This window comes from Odocoileus virginianus, unplaced genomic scaffold, assembly GCF_023699985.2.
Source record: "Odocoileus virginianus isolate 20LAN1187 ecotype Illinois unplaced genomic scaffold, Ovbor_1.2 Unplaced_Contig_22, whole genome shotgun sequence".
Classification (NCBI taxonomy): Eukaryota; Metazoa; Chordata; class Mammalia; order Artiodactyla; family Cervidae; genus Odocoileus; species Odocoileus virginianus.
This window is the reverse complement of record NW_027224339.1, coordinates 115,712-135,170: the sequence shown is the minus strand read 5'-3', so window position 1 is coordinate 135,170 and position 19,459 is coordinate 115,712. Positions and strand designations below refer to the sequence as shown.

General features: G+C 41.3%; 1 protein-coding gene across 3 annotated transcripts; it reads right to left on the bottom strand.

The window, feature by feature from the left end:
* Positions 1-608: 608 nt before the first annotated feature.
* On the bottom strand, positions 609-10,544 carry LOC110142146 (protein SSX1-like). Of its 3 annotated transcripts, none has more exons than XM_020901184.2 (8): positions 10,363-10,544; positions 6,551-6,672; positions 6,005-6,119; positions 5,578-5,652; positions 4,039-4,088; positions 2,226-2,367; positions 1,239-1,340; positions 609-779 (listed from the first exon to the last, which is right to left on the bottom strand). In XM_020901184.2, the coding sequence occupies exons 2-7, from the start codon at positions 6,614-6,616 to the stop codon at positions 1,243-1,245; spliced, it is 546 nt and encodes a 181-aa protein (XP_020756843.2). In that variant the 5' UTR covers positions 6,617-6,672; positions 10,363-10,544; the 3' UTR covers positions 609-779; positions 1,239-1,242. The 3 variants fall into 3 exon arrangements, with proteins under 3 accessions (XP_020756843.2, XP_020756845.2, XP_020756846.2); XM_020901187.2 differs by lacking the exon at positions 609-779 and adding an exon at positions 1,607-1,673 and having other exon boundaries at positions 1,256-1,340; XM_020901186.2 differs by lacking the exon at positions 609-779 and having other exon boundaries at positions 1,249-1,673.
* Between the last annotated feature and the right edge of the window lie 8,915 nt (positions 10,545-19,459).

Sequence of the window (19,459 nt, the reverse complement as noted above, 5' to 3'; positions counted from 1 at the left end):
ACAGCGCTGTGTGCACAAGAGTGGGAAGAGCAAACAACTGGGAAAAACTTGTAAACGTTTATTGTCAGTGACTGATGCTGAGTGAACGAATAATGGAGGTTTGGAACACCTGATGAACAGGAAACAGAGTGAGACAGACTTGTTCAGGACATGCTGCTAATGGGGAAAAGCAGGTGAGAGATGCTCATATTGGTACCCTGTGTGTGTGTGTAAATACAGAAAAAAACGTTTGCAATAAAACACACAGAACTGCCCTCAGTAGTTACATCTGGAGAGGGGGAGGTTAGTGCTGTTCTGTACAAAGGATGTATGACAATATTTGTTTATTTTTAAGGTAGAGGCATGGATGTGTGTGCATGCTAAGTCACTTCAGTCGTGTCCAACTTTGTGTGACCCTATGAACTGTAGCCTGCCAGACTCCTCTGTCCGTGGGATTCTCTAGGCAAGAATACTGGAGTGGGTTGCCAATGCCCTCCTCCAGGGGATTGCCCTGACCCAGGGATCAAACCTGCGTCTCATTTGGCAGGCAGATTCTTTACCACTAGCACCACCTGGGAAGCCCTACAGGCATGGATACATAGACAGAAACACAGAAAACACAAGGTATATGTCTTGCTCATTAACACAACTTTAATAACGCTTGGCACACAGTAAGAAAAATCCTGTTAAACTGTTGTGAACTCCTTCTTTCACATGCTAGGAATTCAAAGCCATGCCCATATTCACGAATAGCCACCAAGTTCTGCTTCTTATCATGGGCACTTGTCACATCCTTGAGGCTGAGGCAAGGAAAGAGAAGGAAAATAAGTGACAACAAGTTCCCACTGACTGATAAATTACTATTCAGCTCCTCATTTTGAACTGCATGGCCCCTGTGCACTCCGATTCCATCCTGCCTTGTGGTCTATGTGCACCTTTCACTGCTCCTTAAGACCAACCTTCTGTACAGGCTGCAGCTACTCTGTCAACTGTCCAGTGAGTTTTTCGGCTAGAGGAAGGTGTGACCTACATGCTAGAAGCTGACCTGGGGTTTGGGAGCCCACAGCATCCTGGGGAGGGAAGATCTCTGGATATATAGAGCAGGAAGTAGAAAAAGCAAGGGAATCCTTCTCATTTAGCCTCAGAGCTGCACCCCCAAGGGACTGGGAGAAAGGAAAAAGTGACAAGATGGGATACAACTACCATATGAGAACAGTGCCTTTTGCAGGGATGTGGGGATGGAGAGAAAGGTCACTTACAGAGTTAGTCATCCTCCTCAGGATCACTGATCTCTTCATAGGCCACCGGATTTCTTTCTCGCAGTCTGTAGGCCCAAACATTAACCTTCTTTCTCTTGGATCCTGGAGAAGAGTTGGTAAATGGGGTTTGGGTGGGTTAGGGAGTGTCGGGTCTTGTTTTGTCAGATAAGGAGATGCCTTCTCCCTCCCAAGTGGCCACAGGACTTCTACATAGTCTGTTTTGCACACTTTCTGGCTCGAAGAGGCTGAGAGGTTAAACCCGCACCAAAACACACCAAATACACACCAAACGGCAGTTAAGAGTTTTAGCTTCTGGCTCCTTTCATCGTCAGGTTTAGTGTCCCAGTAAGCAAGTTTAGATTACTTACCACATTTATTCTGACCTTCTTTCACTCAGCAGATATGTTAAGGGCATACTGTGTATCAGGCTTTGAGCTGAGGGTGGGGATAAAACTCTGAGTAAGATGTGTTCCCAAGTTATCACAGATGGAATGACCTGAATTCCCCCACCAGGGATTGAACCCATGCTCCCTGCAGATAAGCGCAGTCTTAACCACTGGACTGCCAGCAAAGTCCCTTGAATTGAACACCTTTGAACAGCCTGCGAACTCCAATTCTTTATTTCCATTTTATGGACTAGGAATCTGGAGCTCAGAGAATTTGAAAGGCTTCTTCCAGTTACATGGCTTTCATATCGATGACAACTCAGATCTGTGGTTCTGTAAGTTAGCTTTTAAAAAAAAATTTGGCCATGCCAAGTGGTTTGTGGGATCTTAGTTCCTTGATCAGGGATCAAATCCAGGCCCCAGCAGTGAGGACCCTGGAAGTCAGCTCAAAAGTTTCAGCTGGAGCTGAGCAAGCTCTCAGCCCAGCCTGGCCCCAGGCCTGTCCAGGATACATCTCCTATGACTAACCCATTCACTTGAACATGGCCAGGGAAGACAGAGGAGTTGTTCCCAAACAAGTAAGAAAAGTTGTTTCTCTTACCTGATGTTTTCTTACTCTGTTGAGCAGAGGTACTTGCTTTGTCCAGGGGGCGCAGCTGTCTCTGCGCCTGCTCTGGGCCTGATGTTCCTGGTTCTAACTCCGAACGTTTTTTTTCCTTTACAGGCTTCTTGGGCGTCACCTTCTTAAAGTGAAAGTCACATACAATCAGTATCCATTTTTCAAGTGCTTTAGAGCTTACAAAGTGTTTTCTTGTGCAGTACCTTAATTAACGTTCTCAACAAGTCTGGGGGATCATTATATTACCTGTACCTAAATTATGAATAATCTAGGAAATTAGAAGGAAATGGAATGGTCTAAATGAAGGGTGTTTCCAGGATTAGAATGCTTGTTTTCACGCTTTTTCCAGTCTGACACCCTCACCAAAAGAAATCTCCATGTGAGCAGGAGTGTGGTACATGGAAGACATGGGAAAGTAGAGCATTCTAACAGTCCATGAGGTCTGTGAAAATGAGGAGGGGCTTCTATAAAATCTAAGGGATTGAAGATAAGCTAGTTGACAGCTGTGGGAACAATGTACAGAGGGGACAAAACACTGCTGGCAAATGGTGTGGGAGAGATGAATATAGGGAAAGGAGAAGAGAGAATGGTTCACATAAATTCACGCAGACAGCCAAGAAAGTGATGCCAGATGTGACATCCTGTCCTACCTTGGCAAGAACATTTCACGTGGAACTAGGTGAGGTGGTTACTGTACGAATTCTACTTGTGTCAGGGTGTGTCACTGACCAATGATCTTAAAGCTAACCTTCATTCAGCTCTTGTTTATAAAACTGTGAACGATAACTATATAATCAGCTCCCTCATTTATGTATCAGTGAACAACTGTAAAACAAGCTAAGTGAAAGAACTTTCTAAGGCTATAAATGCTGTTTAAATGTGATAATAATAAAAACAAACACTTTTATGACCCCTCTTTGAATTCTCTCTTCAACCATGTCCACAATGGTACTGGTAACCCAACCACCAGATCTCTTTACCCTCTAAACTATAGTTTAATCTGCAATTGCGGAAGAATTTATTCAATAAACCTCTAGGGGTCTTCCTGGGCTGGAACTGGGGCTTCAGAGATGCCTCAGGGGCAGACAAGCTCCCTAAGGAGCTCACAGAAGAGAGGGGCTGACAGTTCAAGTGATTCCCAAGCAACACGAAAGGGGCCCTGTTGTGAGAGTGGGTGTCTAAACAGAAGTGTCAGCAGCATCTGCAAAGTTTAGGGGAAATGCCTGAGCTTCAGAAACATGTGAAAAAGCTTATGAATTTGGAAATGGTTTGGGGCTTTGGATTAGACTACTACCACTGCCACTGTTGGGCTTCCCTGGTGGGCTCAGATGGTAAAGAATTTGCCTGCAATGCAGGAGACCCAGGTTTGATCCCTGGGTCAGGAAGATCCCCTGGAGAAGGGAACAGCCACTGTGGTCTCAAGCAGATTATTTAACGTCTCTGCACCACAGTATCTGCATTATTATGAGCAGCAGTATTTAATAATACTAATAATAACCTCATTATTTGAGGATAATAATAGCAGTAACATTATAGAAGTTTTAAGGGCTAAATACACTAATCCATGTGAACTGCCTAAAATAGTATCTGTCATCACTATGAAATCAAAAGAAGTAACAGCTATCACAATTGTTGTTAATTATTATTTAGCTCTTGGTACTACATCAGGAATTGTGATAAAGAGGTCAGGAAAGGGAGGCAGTGAGGGCCAGACTATCTTCCCAATTTTATCCCAATATTCACATCTACAGAGAGATAAACAGTCTCTGGCTCTTTGGATCTGGGAGGCACTCACCTTCTGGCGTTTTCTCAATTGCATGCTGGAAGTCCCTTGAGGAGATTCATCTAAAAGGAGGTGACAAGTCAGAAATTTGTTTTTGTTGTTGGTAAACATTCTCAAGTTGCAGAGGCTCCTGTACTATCAGGGATTTCTGCAGCAGAGGGTGAGGAGTCCACTCATCAAGGAGTTACTCTGAGACTAGCCTTTGAATAACAATGGTTTTGGTATTTATTTGCAGCATCAATTCAGAATTTTTCTTCTGATGGTTTATAAAATGCAAACTAAACCCCATCATTGCCTTATCCTATCCTATTATACATTTCTTACTTTTTTCGCCAAAGAAGTAAATTGATTGGTCTTTAGTCAAAAATCACTCTATACTTAAAATGGTGAATTTCATAGTGTGTCAATTACACCTTAATGAAACTGTTAAATGTGAAACGAACCATGGATGACTTAGTCCAGTGGTTATGGAATGTTTCCAGTATAAAGATACCTCTTTAATATCAAAAACTTTGTAGATACTCAAGCACTGGCTTTTTAGCCCCTTACAGTAATTCTGGGAGCTTGTGGAATCTGGTCTGTTAAACTAGATTCAAACAAAGGACTACTGGAGACAGTTTGAACATTCTCACCCTGTCTTCTCACAACTGTGCTGTTAGAGCAAAAGAGCAAATGAACACATCACATCCCCTTTTTAAGTACATACACTGCTCAGATGCACAAAGATTTCTAGAATCTGTCACTTTTTAAACCTTACATTGCCTCTGCTCATTGACCCGTAGGAAAGGTCAATGTGTGGAAGATTACTCTCAAACTCTCTTCCAAACTCAACACATAGAACCAGGTTCGATTAGGAGTGAGACAACGATTTGGTTTTGATAAAACACAAGCAAACAACCATATGTCATTACATGTTAATCATTTTCTTAAGATAGTTATCCAATACCTATGCACTATTATTTTGGAAGTTTTGAGTGGATTTACACTTTAAATTTTTCTTAATCATCCTGTGATTCATTAATGGTGCTTAGCAAGAACTAACTCTTTTAAAAAGAAATGTTTCAAACATGCATAAAATTATGGACAATACTATTTGAAACACGCATCTACCACTGGGTCTAGCTGGATTTCAATATTATCTCACAACTACTTCAGATCGCTCTGAGCTCTTTATTCAAAATATAACAAAACACTATAAACAAGTCACAGCTAAAGCCATCAGTGTGGCCCTCACTGATCCCTACCCTCCTTCCTTTTCCACTTCTTCATTCCAGAGTTTGATGGGTTTTATTCTCATTTTCGTTTTTATACATTTACCAAATACTTTCTATCCATAAATATATATATATATATATATATATATATATATATATTCTTGTTTTGCATGTTTTAGGGTTATATATGAATGGCCTCTGACTGTGCTTAACCTTCTGCATTCAATTTTTTTTTTCACTCAACCATGATGCTTTTGAGGGAACAAAGTCCTGAGAATCTTTCCCCATCTGGAACCCAGCATAAATGGGCTTCAGAAGACTCTTTCCTGTCACTTACCCTTTTCCTCACAATGCTTGGATTTTGTGGCTCCCTTTTTAGGACACATGAAAGCTGGTAGGGTACCCTTGAGACCTAGAATAATGCAAAATATTTGTTTCTTAACAGACAACCTGAGAGGAGGGGGAAATGCTGGGACACAGCACCAACAGTAAAGTTCATCAGCTGGGCAGGGGGAATCTGAACCACGGCCAGTGAGAGAGAAATGCATGGAATTCAGGTCTGAGCATTTCTGTGGCCACTCTCAGCCCACAGCCCTGCACAGGATTTAAAAGAGCAGAAGGCTTGAAAACTGCCCTGGGATTTCTTCCCACAGAAAAGAACAAATGCGGGACACTTGGCATAGCCTAAGAAGAATAAACCATGGCTTGTAAAGAGGAATCATCATTTATTCCCAGCCTTGTCTGGACCCAGAACATTCTATTACCTAGGCGAGTCATGGTTTCATAGTTTCTCTTCATATACACATAGCTGATTTTCTCCGAGTATCCCAAACGTGCCCACTCTTCCTTAGAGAAGTATTTGGAAATATCCTTGAAAGCCTAAAAAAGAAAGAAAAATAAATCCCAGCAATGACTCAGCTAAACATGTCTGACTTTCAGCCAGGAGCTCTTCCTTGGCTGCAGGGCCTCCATGTTAGATCTATAAAATGGAGCTAATAATCCCTCTCTAGTCATGGCTAACAGAGAAAATGGGTAACATTGCCTAGGCTCTTGTCTGGCATGTAGTAGGTGCTTAATGCTGGTGGCATGCTCTTCTCTCACCTTCCAGAATAGACTGAGAGCCATCCAATCCAGTGCCCCAAGGACACCAGGCAAGGACAGAGTGAGGGTCAGAAGCTCTGGATCTCCTCCTGCCATGCTGCTCCTTGTTCCCAGTGCCTCTGACCCTCCCCCAACCCCCAATGCCCAGAAATCTAGTCACCATACATTGTCCCCTGGGCCACTCCTCTGCCCTCTCCAGATCAACTCACCTTGGGTTCCTTCTTTAATTTCTGCCTATCTCCTCTGGAGTTTTTGAAGACGCTGCCTATGTTCATGGCGCTTATCTAGAAGGAACACAGCCTGGGTCTCTCCAGACACAAGGCCAAAGGTTCTGTCAGGGGAGAAAGTGTTGAAGGAACTGCACACTCAGTTAGTCACCTGTAATTAAGGTTCTACTTTTCTCCATCCTTGGCTTATCTGTCCCTGAGGAAGGACATGAGGGTGGGGAAATCAGATGAGAACAGGAAGCTGGAGGTCTCTGAAAGAAGTAGTGATTAGGGATGACATGTTTTCTGTGTGCATGATCAAAGTAGTACTGAGTCTTTGAGGGAGGTTGGTTACTGTTGTTAGTAGCTTGCCTGGTTTGGCTTATTTTGAAGGAAAGATATAAGAAACTTGTTGGGGAAGTAGTGAAGTCAATGTATAGTATTATTGAGGGGGGCTGTTTTGAGGCAAAAGAGGACAGGGGAGGTGAGTCCCAGAGATCATATGGTGTCTCTGATTGAAAGGTTTCAGTTTTCAGGCAGAGGGATGTGGGATTTTTCTCTGTTGAAAAGAAATGAAGATCACTAATATGAGTGAATTTAAAGTGTATTACTAGGCCCAAATCAATAAAATCAGAAATGAATAAAGAGAAGTTACAACCAACACCACATAAATACAAAGGATCATAAAAGATTACCTAGAGATGGCATTTTTCACAGAACTAGAAAAAATAATTTTAAATTTTGTGTGGAAACCCCGCCAGTCAGAATGGCTGCTATCCAAAAGTCTACAAGCAATAAATGCTGGAGAGGGTGTGGAGAAAGGGGAACCCTCTTACATTGTTGGTGAGAACGCAAACTAGTACAGCCGCTATGGAGAACAGTGTGGAGATTTCTTAAAAAACTGGAAATAGAACTGCCATATGACTCCGGAATCACACTCCTGGGCATACACACCAAGGAAACCAGATCTGAAAGAGACACGTGCACCCCAATGTTCATTGCAGCACTGTTTATAATAGCCAGGACATGGAAGCAACCTAGATGCCCATCAGCAGACGAATGGATAAGAAAGCTGTGGTACATATACACCATGGAATATTACTCAGTCATTAAAAAGAATTCATTTGAATCAGTTCTAATGAGATGGATGAAACTGGAGCCCATTATACAGAGTGAAGTAAGTCAGAAAGAAAAACACCAATACAGTATACTAACGCATATATATGGAATTTAGAAAGATGGTAACGATAACCCTATATGCAAGACAGAAAAAGAGACACAGATGTACAGAACAGACTTTTGGACTCTGTGGGAGAAGGCGAGGGTGGGATGATCTGAGAGAACAGCATCGAAACATGTATATTATCAAGTGTGAAACAGATTGCCAGTCCAGGTTGGATGCATGAGACAAGTGCTTGGGGCTGGTGCACTGGGATGACCCAGAGGGATGGGATGGGGAGGGAGGTGGGAGGGGGGATTGGGATGGGGAACACATGTAAATCCATGGCTGATTCATGTCAATGTATGGCAAAAACCACTACAATATTATAAAGTAATTAGCCTCCAACTAATAAAAATAATTGGGAAAAAATAAATAAATTTTGTGTGGAAACACAAAAGACTCCAAATAGCCAAAATAATCTTGAGAAACAAGAACAGAGCTGGAGGTATCACACTCACAAACTAGTAGCCGAAGGTGTCTTCAGACTATACTACAAAGCTACAATAATCAAAACAATATCACACTTGATAATATACATGTTTCAATGCTATTCTCTCAGATCATCCCACTCTAGCCTTCTCCCATAATTAGGTACCATTTTTTCTTTTTGTTTAGTTTGCTTTAAGAGACAGGTACAAAAATTATTGCTACAATTTATGTCAAAGAGTGTTCTGCCTGTGTTTTCTTCTAGGAGTTTTATGGTTTCAGGTCTTATATTTAGGTCTTTAATCCATTTTGAGTTTATTTTTTATATGGTGTAAGAAAAAGCTTTTGCACAGCAAAGGAAACCACCGACAAAACAAAAAGACAACCTACTGAAAGAGAGAAATATTTTCAAATGATATGACTGATAAAGGGTTAATTTCTAAATTATATAAATAGCTTATAAAAATATTAAAAAACCAAAGAACCCTATTTAAAAATGGGCAGAATAACTGAATAGGCATTTTTCTGAAGAAGACATGCAAACGGCCAAGTCAATGAAAAGGTGCCCAATATTGCTAATCATCACAGAAATGCAAATCAAAACCACAATGAGAGGGACTTCCCTGGTGGTCCAGCAGCTAAGACTCCATGGCTCCCATGCAGGGGGTCTGGGTTTAGTCTCTAGTCAGGGAACTAGATCTCCCATGCTGCAACTAAGAGTTCACATGGCTCAACTAAGAATTCACATGCCACAACTAAGAGTACACATATGGCAACTAAAAAGATTTTGCATGCCTTAACTAAATATTCTGCATGCAGCATTGAGGCCTGAAGATCCCATGTGCCACAACTAAGACCCAGTGCAGCCAAATAAATAAAATATTTAAAAAAAAACCCAACACTATGAGATATCACCTCACACCTCCCAGAATGGCTATCATCAAAAAGACCACAAACCACAAACATTGGGGGAGGATGTGGAAAAAGGGTACTTTTATATATTGTTGGTGGGAATGTAAATTGGTTTAGCCACTGTGGAAAACAGTGTGAAGGTATATCAAAAAACTATAAATAGAAGTACAATAGATGCAGTAATTCCATTCCTGGGTATATAACCAAAACAAAACAAAAGCATTAATTTGAAAAGATACACATAGCCTAATATGCACAGCAGCATTATTTATACTAGCCAAGATATAGAAAGTAACTTAAGTATCTATAAACAGATAACGGATGAAGCTGTGGTGTGTGTATATATATATATGCATGTGTGTGTGTGTGTGAGTGACACACAAGGGAATACTACTCAGTCATAAAAAGAATAAAATTTTGTCATTTGCAACATGAATGGACTTGGAGTATATTATGCTAGTGAAATAAATCAGACAGAAGAAGACAAATACCGTATGTTATTACTTATATGCAGAATTTTAAAGAAACCAACAAAGAAATAAGCATGTAAAGAAGCAATAAGGACATATTGTACAATACAAAAAACATCATTATTTTGTAATAACATTAAAGGAAGTATAATCTATAAATACACTGAATCAATTTGTTGTATGTGTGAAATTAATATATTATAAATCAACTATATCCTGATTTTTAAAAGGCTATTACTACCTTTTTGAAAATCATTAAAGTGAAGAGAGCTGGCATCTCTAACACTACAGGATCACCCATCACTCAGGCTGAGAATGTGGGAAGTTTCAATGAAGCAATCTGGTGTCCTCCAAACCGATAGTACTGGGAATTTCTCTCGGGGAGGAGAGAGCTTTGGGAGTTTCTCTCGGGGAAGGGAGAGTCTGAGGCCAAGAACATTGATTCTTTATACCAGAGGAGGCAATAAAAGAGTCCCTTAGGCAACCTCTCTGGTTGAGGAAATATAGGGGCTTCTGGCTCATTTGTGGGTTTCTCGGACTGAGGGGAGTCTTGCTTCCCTCAGGGAGAACAATTAGGAAGTCTCACAGACCGAAGATAATTATAGTTTTATGTCTGCCTGACGGGGATCACCCCGAAAGGCTTTAAGTCGTCTCTCAGTCGTAACGATTTTGAGGATGTTAGGAGGTACAGAAAATATTCAGTTGCTTGAATTATCGACAGTAGCTCCCAGTTTTTTTACTTGCTCCCCTTAACCTGACTAGAGAGACCCTCAGAGAGGGCTTACCTCAGAGGTGAAGTGGCGACAAAGTGCCGCTCGATATCGGGACGAAATCCCACAATTCAACCGACCAAGGACAACCAACCAATCAGAACAGTAAGCAAACTTGATCTGGCTAATCAGAGATCAGGAGAGTGGGCGGGGTAAGAGAGGCAGGAATGGGGTCACCTAACAGTCAATTCTCCAGAGACAGGAGCGCCTATTCAAAGTGGGTGGAAACTTGAAGTTTCCTGCTTGAAGCAGGATTGGCTCCCGCCAAAATTGGCCACTGCCGGTTGGTTACGTAGGTCCATTAGCACGCATGCTCAGATGTTGGCCACTGCAGCTTCCCTAGGCCCATTAGCACGCATGCTCAGACATTACTTTTCCATTCAGATTACCCCTTTCTACCCTCTGCTGTGTGTTTGTTGTTTGGTTTTAATAAATGGTACATCTAGCTTCTTTGGTAGCTCATATGGTAAACTATCAGCCTGTAATGCAGGAGACCCGGGTTCGATCCCTGGGTCGGGAAGCTCCCCTGGAGAAGGGAATGGCAACCCACTCCAGTATTCTTGCCTGGAGAACCCCGTGGATCAAACCATGGTCGCAAAGAGTCAGACACGACTGAGCAACTAACACTTTCATTTTCAAATGGTATATCCTAGGCAGGCTGCCATCTCAAATCCTTCCCATCAGTCTCCAACTTCCTCAGTCTTTCTTAGGGCCTCATATGGCCTTTCTAATAACTTAAGAATTTTAAACTTAAAAAAAAAACCACAACTTGTTTTTAAAAAAATGTACACCCATGTCGGATTCAAGTCAATGTATGGCAAAACCAATACATATTGTAAAGTAAAATAAATAAATAAATAAACTGAAAAAATAAATAAATAAACTTTAAAAAAACTTTTAAATATGTGCTTTTTCTGGAAGATCCAATAACCAGAAACATGCATTACCCAATACTAATATTTGCAACAGCAGTATTAGAAAGAATATCCATGTAATTAGGGCTTGCTGTGTCCCTCAGGGGGCTCAGAAGTCACTTTTTCTAAAGTCTTTCCTACATACTCCTCCCCCACAATAGGTCACCAATACCCCTTGGGCTTTCGATCACATCTCTGGTCTAAGTTCCTTGTCCTTCTTAGGGCAAGGAGAACAGGGCAGTAACCCATGTGCTAAACACAAAGCCATTTATGTGCATCATCCCCTTTAATTTTCATCCCCTTGAGTTAAGTACTGTTATCATTTCATTTGTGCAGATGCTAAGACTGAGGTGCAGAGAGTTAAGCAACTTGGTTACATAATCAGTAGGTAGCAGGGCTGGAGTTCACCCCAAGTTGAATTGAGTCCAAAGCCTGTGCTTTTACTTACCGTTCTGTTGTTCAGTCCCTCAATCAACAGTGTCTGACTCTTTGTGACCCCATGGACTGCAGCAAGCCAGGCTTCCCTGTCCCTCACCATCTCCCCAAGTTTGCACTCAAACTAATGTCCATTGAGTCTGTGATGCCATCCAACCATCTCATCCTCTGTCATCCCCTTCTCCTCCTGTCTACAAACTTTTCCAGCATCAGGATCTTTTCCAGACAGTCAACTCTTTACATCAGGTGGCCAAAGTATTCTTTCCAGTGAATAGTCAGAGTTGATTTCCTTTAGGATTGACTGGTTTGATCTCCTTGCTGTCCAAGGGACTCTCAAGAGTCTTCTCCAGCACCACAGTTCAAAAGCATCAATTCTTTGGCATTCAGCTTCTTTATGGTCCAAATCTCACATCCATATATGACTACTGGGAAAACAATAGCTTTGACTATATGGACTTTTGTCAGCAAAGTGATGTCTCTGCTTTTTAATATGTTATCTAGGTTTGTTATAGCTTTCCTTCCAAGGAGCGAAGCGTCTTTTAATTTCATGGCTACAGTCACAGTCCGCAGTAATTTTGGACCCCAAGAAAATATAGTCTGTCACTGTTTCCATTTCCCACCCCCCCCCATCTGTTTGCTGTGAAGTGATGGGACTGGATGCCATGATCTTAGTTTTTTGAATGTTGAGTTTTAAGCCAGCTTTTTCACTCTCCTCTTTCACCCTCATCAAAAGGCTCTTTAGTTCCTCTTCACTTTCTGCCATTAGGGTGGTGTCATCTGCATATCTGAGGTTATTGATATTTCTCCCAGCAATCTTGACTCCAGCCTGAGCTTCATCCAGCCCAGCATTTCACATGATGTACTCTGCATATGTTAAATAAGCAAGGTGACAATATACAACCTTGACATATTCCTTTCCCAATTTTGAACCAGTCCGTTGTTTCATGTCTGGTTCTAACTGTTGCTTCTTGATCTGCATACAGGTTTCTCAGGAAGGCAGGTAAGGTGGTCTGGTATTCCCATCTTTAAGAATTTTCCACAGTTTGTTGTGATCCACACAGTCAAAGGCTTCAGTGTAGTCAATGAAGTATTTCAAGTTTTTCTTGAATTCCCTTGTTTTTTTTCTTTTTCATTTATTTTTATTAGTTGGAGGCTAATTACTTTACAATATTGTATTGGTTTTTGCCATACATTGACATGAATCAGCCACCTCCCACCTCCCTCTCCATCCCATCCCTCTGGGTCTTCCCAGTGCACCAGCCCTGAGCACTTGTCTCATGCATCCAACCTGGGCTGGCAATCTGTTTCACACTTGATAATATACATGTTTCGATGCTATTCTCTCAGATCATCCCACCCTCTCCCACAGAAAGCCTTCTCCCACAGAGTTCAAAAGTCTGTTCTATACATCCGTGTCTCTTTTGTTGATAATTTGATATGTAGTTCCTTTCTACCTTTTGTCTAAAAGTATCTGGAACCCATGTCTAAACCCTAATACAATCACAAACAGGGCCAGTGACATTGCCTTTAAGCACCTGTTGTTGTCATATCTTGGGACTCCAGCAGGACCCAGACTAAGGTCACTGCTAAGGTCACCAGTGTATCATTTACTTCCAGCCTTGAATGAAACAAGTCACTGCATACCACTCCCAGATATGTGACATCAACCACCTGGGAGGCAGCGAGGGATGAGGAATCTGCTCAGCCCTCCACACTCTTCATGCTGCAGGGTTTTGTAATGAAGATTTTTTCTTTCTTGATAACAGTAACTTTTCTGCTTTTGCAAAACAAACATTTTTAAGTTTCTCTTGTATAATTAACTAGATTTTATTTAGAGGATAATTGTAATTCGTGTTTCTTAGTTAGAAAAAATTTTTCTGTAGCCTTTTATTTCCTACTATTTTAGCAAGTTCTCTAGACATAATAAATAAATATTGGCCACACTAGCATCCAGGACAAATTTTACCTTCTATTAAACTGAAATTAAATAAAATAAAAGAAATTAAATAAAATAAAAGAAACTCCTCAATTCTTAGACTGAATAAGCTCACAACCAAGAGCTCAGGTGAACCCTCCCATCCTTCAGCACATCACATCCAGGGAATCCAGTAGTCAGGGATATTTGTGATCAAGACTTTTGAGACATTTACTGCAGAAGGAAACTGGAGCATAGAATCACAGAGAACCCCTCTCCCAGGTCCAGCACTTTCACTCTGAGCTTGCACATGAGATAATGAATGAGATTTGTAATCCAAAGGGAGTGGGGGTGGGAACTAGGAATGAGGAAGAAGTAATACTTCTCTGAGTATAGGTTTTTGTGAAGCTTTGACTCTTAGAACCATACTCATGTTTCACAGACTCTAGGAAAAAAATAAGGAAAGTAAGAAAGTGGTTGCAAACTAAATGCATTGAAATAAACTAGCAGACTTCCCTGGCAGTCTGGTGGTTAAGACTCCATGCTCCCAATGTAGGAGGTGTGGGTTTGATCCCCGGTCAGGGAATTAAGATCCTACACACTGCAGGGCAAAAAGAAAAACAAAAAACAAACTCCTAGGATGACAGGGGAACCCCAAATGGGATATAAACAGAAATAATGGAACCTAACTGTATTGTGCTGTGTTAAGTTGCTTCAGTCATGTCTAACTCTGTGTGACCCTATGGACTGTAGCCCACCAAGCTCCTCTGTCCATGGGGATTCTCCAGGCAAGAATACTGGAGTGGGTTGCCATGCTCTCCTCCAGGGGATCTTCGACCCAGGGATCGAACCTGCCTCTTGTGTCTCCTGCATTGGCAAGTGGGTTCTTTACCACTAGCACCACCTACAAATGAATAATAATACCACACTGAAGGGCATGGGGAAGAAAATAACTAACCTAAGTAGATTTGAGAAACAATATTTATTTTGACCAGATACTATAGGCTCAAAGCAAAAAGAAATGTACACAAATGTAGTTTAGTTAATAAATTTGTTTTTACATAGCAGTACTTTAGGAATTCTGAAAATACTTTACATAAAGATTTGAGAAAACAAATAAATCGTAGATAATAAGGGTCATGTTTCTCATTGTCAGAGAAAAGCATTTCAAATGTGGGAAAGAGATAAAGCTACAATAAACACTGTGGTCTTCGATTGGACTCAGAGATACGAGTATGAATCCAAGGGACAGTCTACAAAACAACCTGCCCAAGTTTGACAAAAATGTCAATGTCATAAAAGTTGAAGAAAGGCAAAGCCACAGTCATCAAGACAGTATGGTACTAGCACAAAGACAGAAATATAGACCAATGGAACAGAATAGAAAGCGCAGAGATAAATCCACGAACCTATGGTCACCTTATCTTCGACAAAGGAGGCAGGGATATACAATGGAAAAAAGACAACCTCTTTAACAAGTGGTGCTGGGAAAACTGGTCAACCACTTGTAAAGGAATAAAACTAGAACACTTTCTAACACCATACACAAAAATAAACTCAAAATGGATTAAAGATCTAAATGTAAGAACAGAAACTATAAAACTCCTAGAGGAGAACATAGGCAAAACACTCTCCGACATAAATCACAGCAGGATCCTCTATGACCCACCTCCCAGAATATTGGAAATAAAAGCAAAAATAAACAAATGGGACCTAATGAAACTTAAAAGCTTTTGCACAACGAAGGAAACTATAAGCAAGGTGAAAAGACAGTCCTCAGATTGGGAGAAAATAATAGCAAATGAAGCAACAGACAAAGGATTAATCTCAAAAATATACAAGCAGCTCAATTCCAGAAAAATAAATGACCCAATCAAAAAATGGGCCAAAGAACTAAACAGACATTTCTCCAAAGAAGATATACAGATGGCTAACAAACACATGAAAAGATGCTCAACATCACTCATTATTCAGAGAAATGCAAATCAAAACCACAATGAGGTACCATTACACGCCAGTCAGGATGGCTGCTATCCAAAAGTCTACAAGCAATAAATGCTGGAGAGGGTGTGGAGAAAAGGGAACCCTCTTACACTGTTGGTGGGAATGCAAACTAGTACAGCCACTATGGAAAACAGTGTGGAGATTTTTTAAAAAACTGGAAATAGAACTGCCATATGACCCAGCAGTACCACTTCTGGGCATACACACCGAGGAAACCAGATCTGAAAGAGACACATGCACCCCAATGTTCTTCGCAGAACTGTTTATAATAGCCAGGACATGGAAGCAACCTAGATGCTCATCAGCAGACGAGTGGAAAAGGAAGCTGTGGTACATATACACCATGGAACATTACTCAGCCATTAAAAAGAATTCATTTGAATCAGTTCTAATGAGATGGATGAAACTGGAGCCCATTATACAGAGTGAAGTAAGCCAGAAAGATAAAGAACATTACAGCATACAAACACATATATATGGAATTTAGAAAGATGGTAATGATAACCCTATATGCAAAACAGAAAAAGAGACACAGATGTACAGAACAGACTTTTGGACTCTGTGGGAGAAGGCGAGGGTGGGATGATCTGAGAGAACAGCATTGAAACATGTATATTATCTAGGGTGAAACAGATCACCAGCCCAGGTTGGATGCATGAGACAAGTGCTCGGGCCTGGTGCACTGGGAAGACCCAGAGGGATCGGGTAGAGAGGGAGGTGGGAGGGGGGATCGGGATGGGGAATACATGTAAATCCATGGCTGATTCATATCAATGTATGACAAAAACCACTACAATATTATAAAGTAATTAGCCTCCAACTAATAAAAATAAATGAAAAAAAAAAGATGAAGAAAGGCTAGGTTTAAAAAAGTCTGAAAGATGCAACAAATTAAATGCAACACACGATCCTGGACTGCATCTGGGAACAGAAATTTTTTTTTTTTTTGCTAATGGCGGCATTATTGGGACTATTGGCACATTTTGAAAAAGATTTACAGATTAGATAATATTTCCGAATTGGTGTTAATTTCCTGGCCTTGATTTTTATAGTGTGGTTATATAGAAAATAATGTCTGGCTTTTAAGGGAAAATACACTAGTATTTAGGGGCGTGCATGCTAAATTGCTTCAGTCGTGTCTGACTCTTTGTGACTCTATGGACTGTAGCCTGCCAGGCTCCTCTGTCCATGGGATTCTCCAGGCAAGAATACTGGAATGGGTTGCCATGCCCTCCTCCAGGGGATCTTCCTGACCCAGGGATCAAACCCGCATCTCTTATGTCTCCTGCATTGGCAGGCAGGTTCTTTACCACTAGTGCCACCGATGAAGCCCTATTTAGGGACATTTATTTACAAATGTTTCAGAAGTAAATATAATTACTATTCTTACAACTTTCTCTGTAAGTTTGAAATTATTTCAAAATAAAAAGTTAAAATTAGTGTAGATTATTGGACCTCACCTTTGACCCACTGGATCAGAAAATCTGGGTCTAGGGTTCAGGAATATGCAATGAAGGATGTTATTTACTGTGTCAAAAAATACTTAAAAAGGGCTTTGATCTTAATTTCATAAAAGTTCTTAATTTCCAGGAGTTCTGTCATACCTTGTTTCTCACATATTTAAGAGAACTCTTAAAGATGCACAAAGCTTTGTATTAGTATGTTTGGACTGCCATAATAAAATACCATAGAACGGGTGGCTCAAACAACAAAAATTTATTTTCTCACAATTCTGGGGGCCAGAAAGTCCATGATCAAGGTTCTGGCAGGATTTGGCTTCTGCTGAGAGCCCTCCTCCTGGCTTGCAGATAGTTCCTCTCTTTGTCCTCACATGGTGTCTCACAGAGATTTCTGGTGACCCTGAATCTCTTCTAGGGACACCAGTTCTATCAGATCAGGGCTCTACCCTTATAGCCTCATTTAGCCTTGTTGTTGTTCAGTCACTCAGTCGTGTCTGACTCTTTGTGACCCCGCAGGGACTGCAGCACGCCAGGCTTCCCTGTCCTTCACCATCTCCCAGAGCTTGCTCAAACTCATGTCCATTGAGTCGGTGATGCCATCCAACCATCTCATCCTCTGTCATCCCCTTCTCCTTCTGCCTTCAATCTTTCCCAGCATCAAGGTCTTTTCCAATGAGTTGCTCTTTGCATCAGGTGGCCAAAGCATTGGAGATTCAGCTTCAGCATCAGTCCTTCCAATGAATATTCAGGGTTGATTTCCTTTAGGATGGACTGGTTTGATCTCCTTGCAGTCCAAGGGACTCTCTTTCTCCAACACCACAGTTCGAAAGCATCAATTCTTTGGCGTTCAGCCTTCTTTATGGTCCAACTCTCACATCCATACATGACTACCTCCTTAAAGGCCCTATGTTCCATACAGTCACCCAGGGTTTAGGCCTTCAACATATGAACTGGGTGGGGGGGGGGACACAATTCAGTCCACAACTACCACTGTATAACGCTACCAAAGTCAAGACATCATCATAGCTTTAATTAGGACCACATATAAGATTTTGTGTCCTCTGTTGTCCACACTGAATCTGGTCTTGGGTCACACTTGTACCATCTATGTCCCTCAGATCTGAACCTTGATCCTGGTCCTTTGTTAACTCTTCCAGTTTTACTGACTTGCACCTGGTTCTCTGTTCAATTTTTCCTCTACACAGCTTCTATAAATACTTCTGCCATCAATGAGCCACTTTTTGGGGCATCTAACTTATGTTTCTGTTAAGTAACTATTCTGTCATCAGTTCAGTCTGGCATGAAACCCAAACTCAAGTTCTTTTTTTATTTCTTCCTCATCAATGCCTCTTCTCATCTGTGATTCAAATCCAAGTCTCTTAACACCATTAGTTCTCCTCTCTGATCTGTATATTAAACCCAGATAACAGTTGTAGATTTTACCACCAATGGGCCTCTTTTCTATCTGACTATCTGTTAAATCTTTAATCATCAGTGACCTTCAGGTTTAATCTCAAACCCAGGGCTCTGTTAAGTATTCCACCACTGTGCATGCATGCTAGGTCACTTCAGTCATGTCCGACTCTTTGCGACCCCATGGATTGTAGCCCACTAGGCTCCTCTGTCCATGGGATTCTCCAGGCAAGAATATTGGAGTGAGCTGCCATTTCCTTCTTCATGGGATTCTACCACCAGTGTACCTATATTCTAGACCTTAAACTTGGGTCTGTGTTAACCTATCCACAATCAATACTCCTATGATCTTGGTCTAGAGTCTCTACTGAGATTTCCACCAATTTTCTTTGTTTGGTCTTGAACCTAAGCCTTTAAAACAGTTCTGACATAACAGCCTGAGCCCCTCATTGATGCCCATCTGGTTTGAATTCAAGCCTGATCTACTACCAGTTGTCTCCCCCTAGTAATACCCTCAAAATTTGTCTCAATCAAATTTTCTACCACCATCAACCCTTTGGTTTGACCTCAAAATTAGGCATTATGAAAAAAAAATTAGGCATTATGGTAGACAGAATAATGGTCTCCCAAAGATGTCCATGTCTCAATCCTTGGGTTTGCTTTCTTACATGGGTGGAGCTAGTGGTAAAGAATCTGCCTGCAAATGCAGGAGACACAGGAGACGTGGGTTCGATCCCTGGGTCGGAAAGATCCCCTGGAGGAGGAAATGGCAACCCACTCCAGTATTCTTGCCTGGAGAATCCTATGGACAGAGAAGCCTGGTGGGCTACAGTCCATAGGGTTGGACATGACTGAAGGGACTGAGCACACATGAAAATGTGATTAAGAATCTTGAGATGGGAAGATTATTGTGGATCATCCAGATGGGTCACAAAGCTCCTAATAACAGAGAGGGGGGAGTGGCAGAGTTA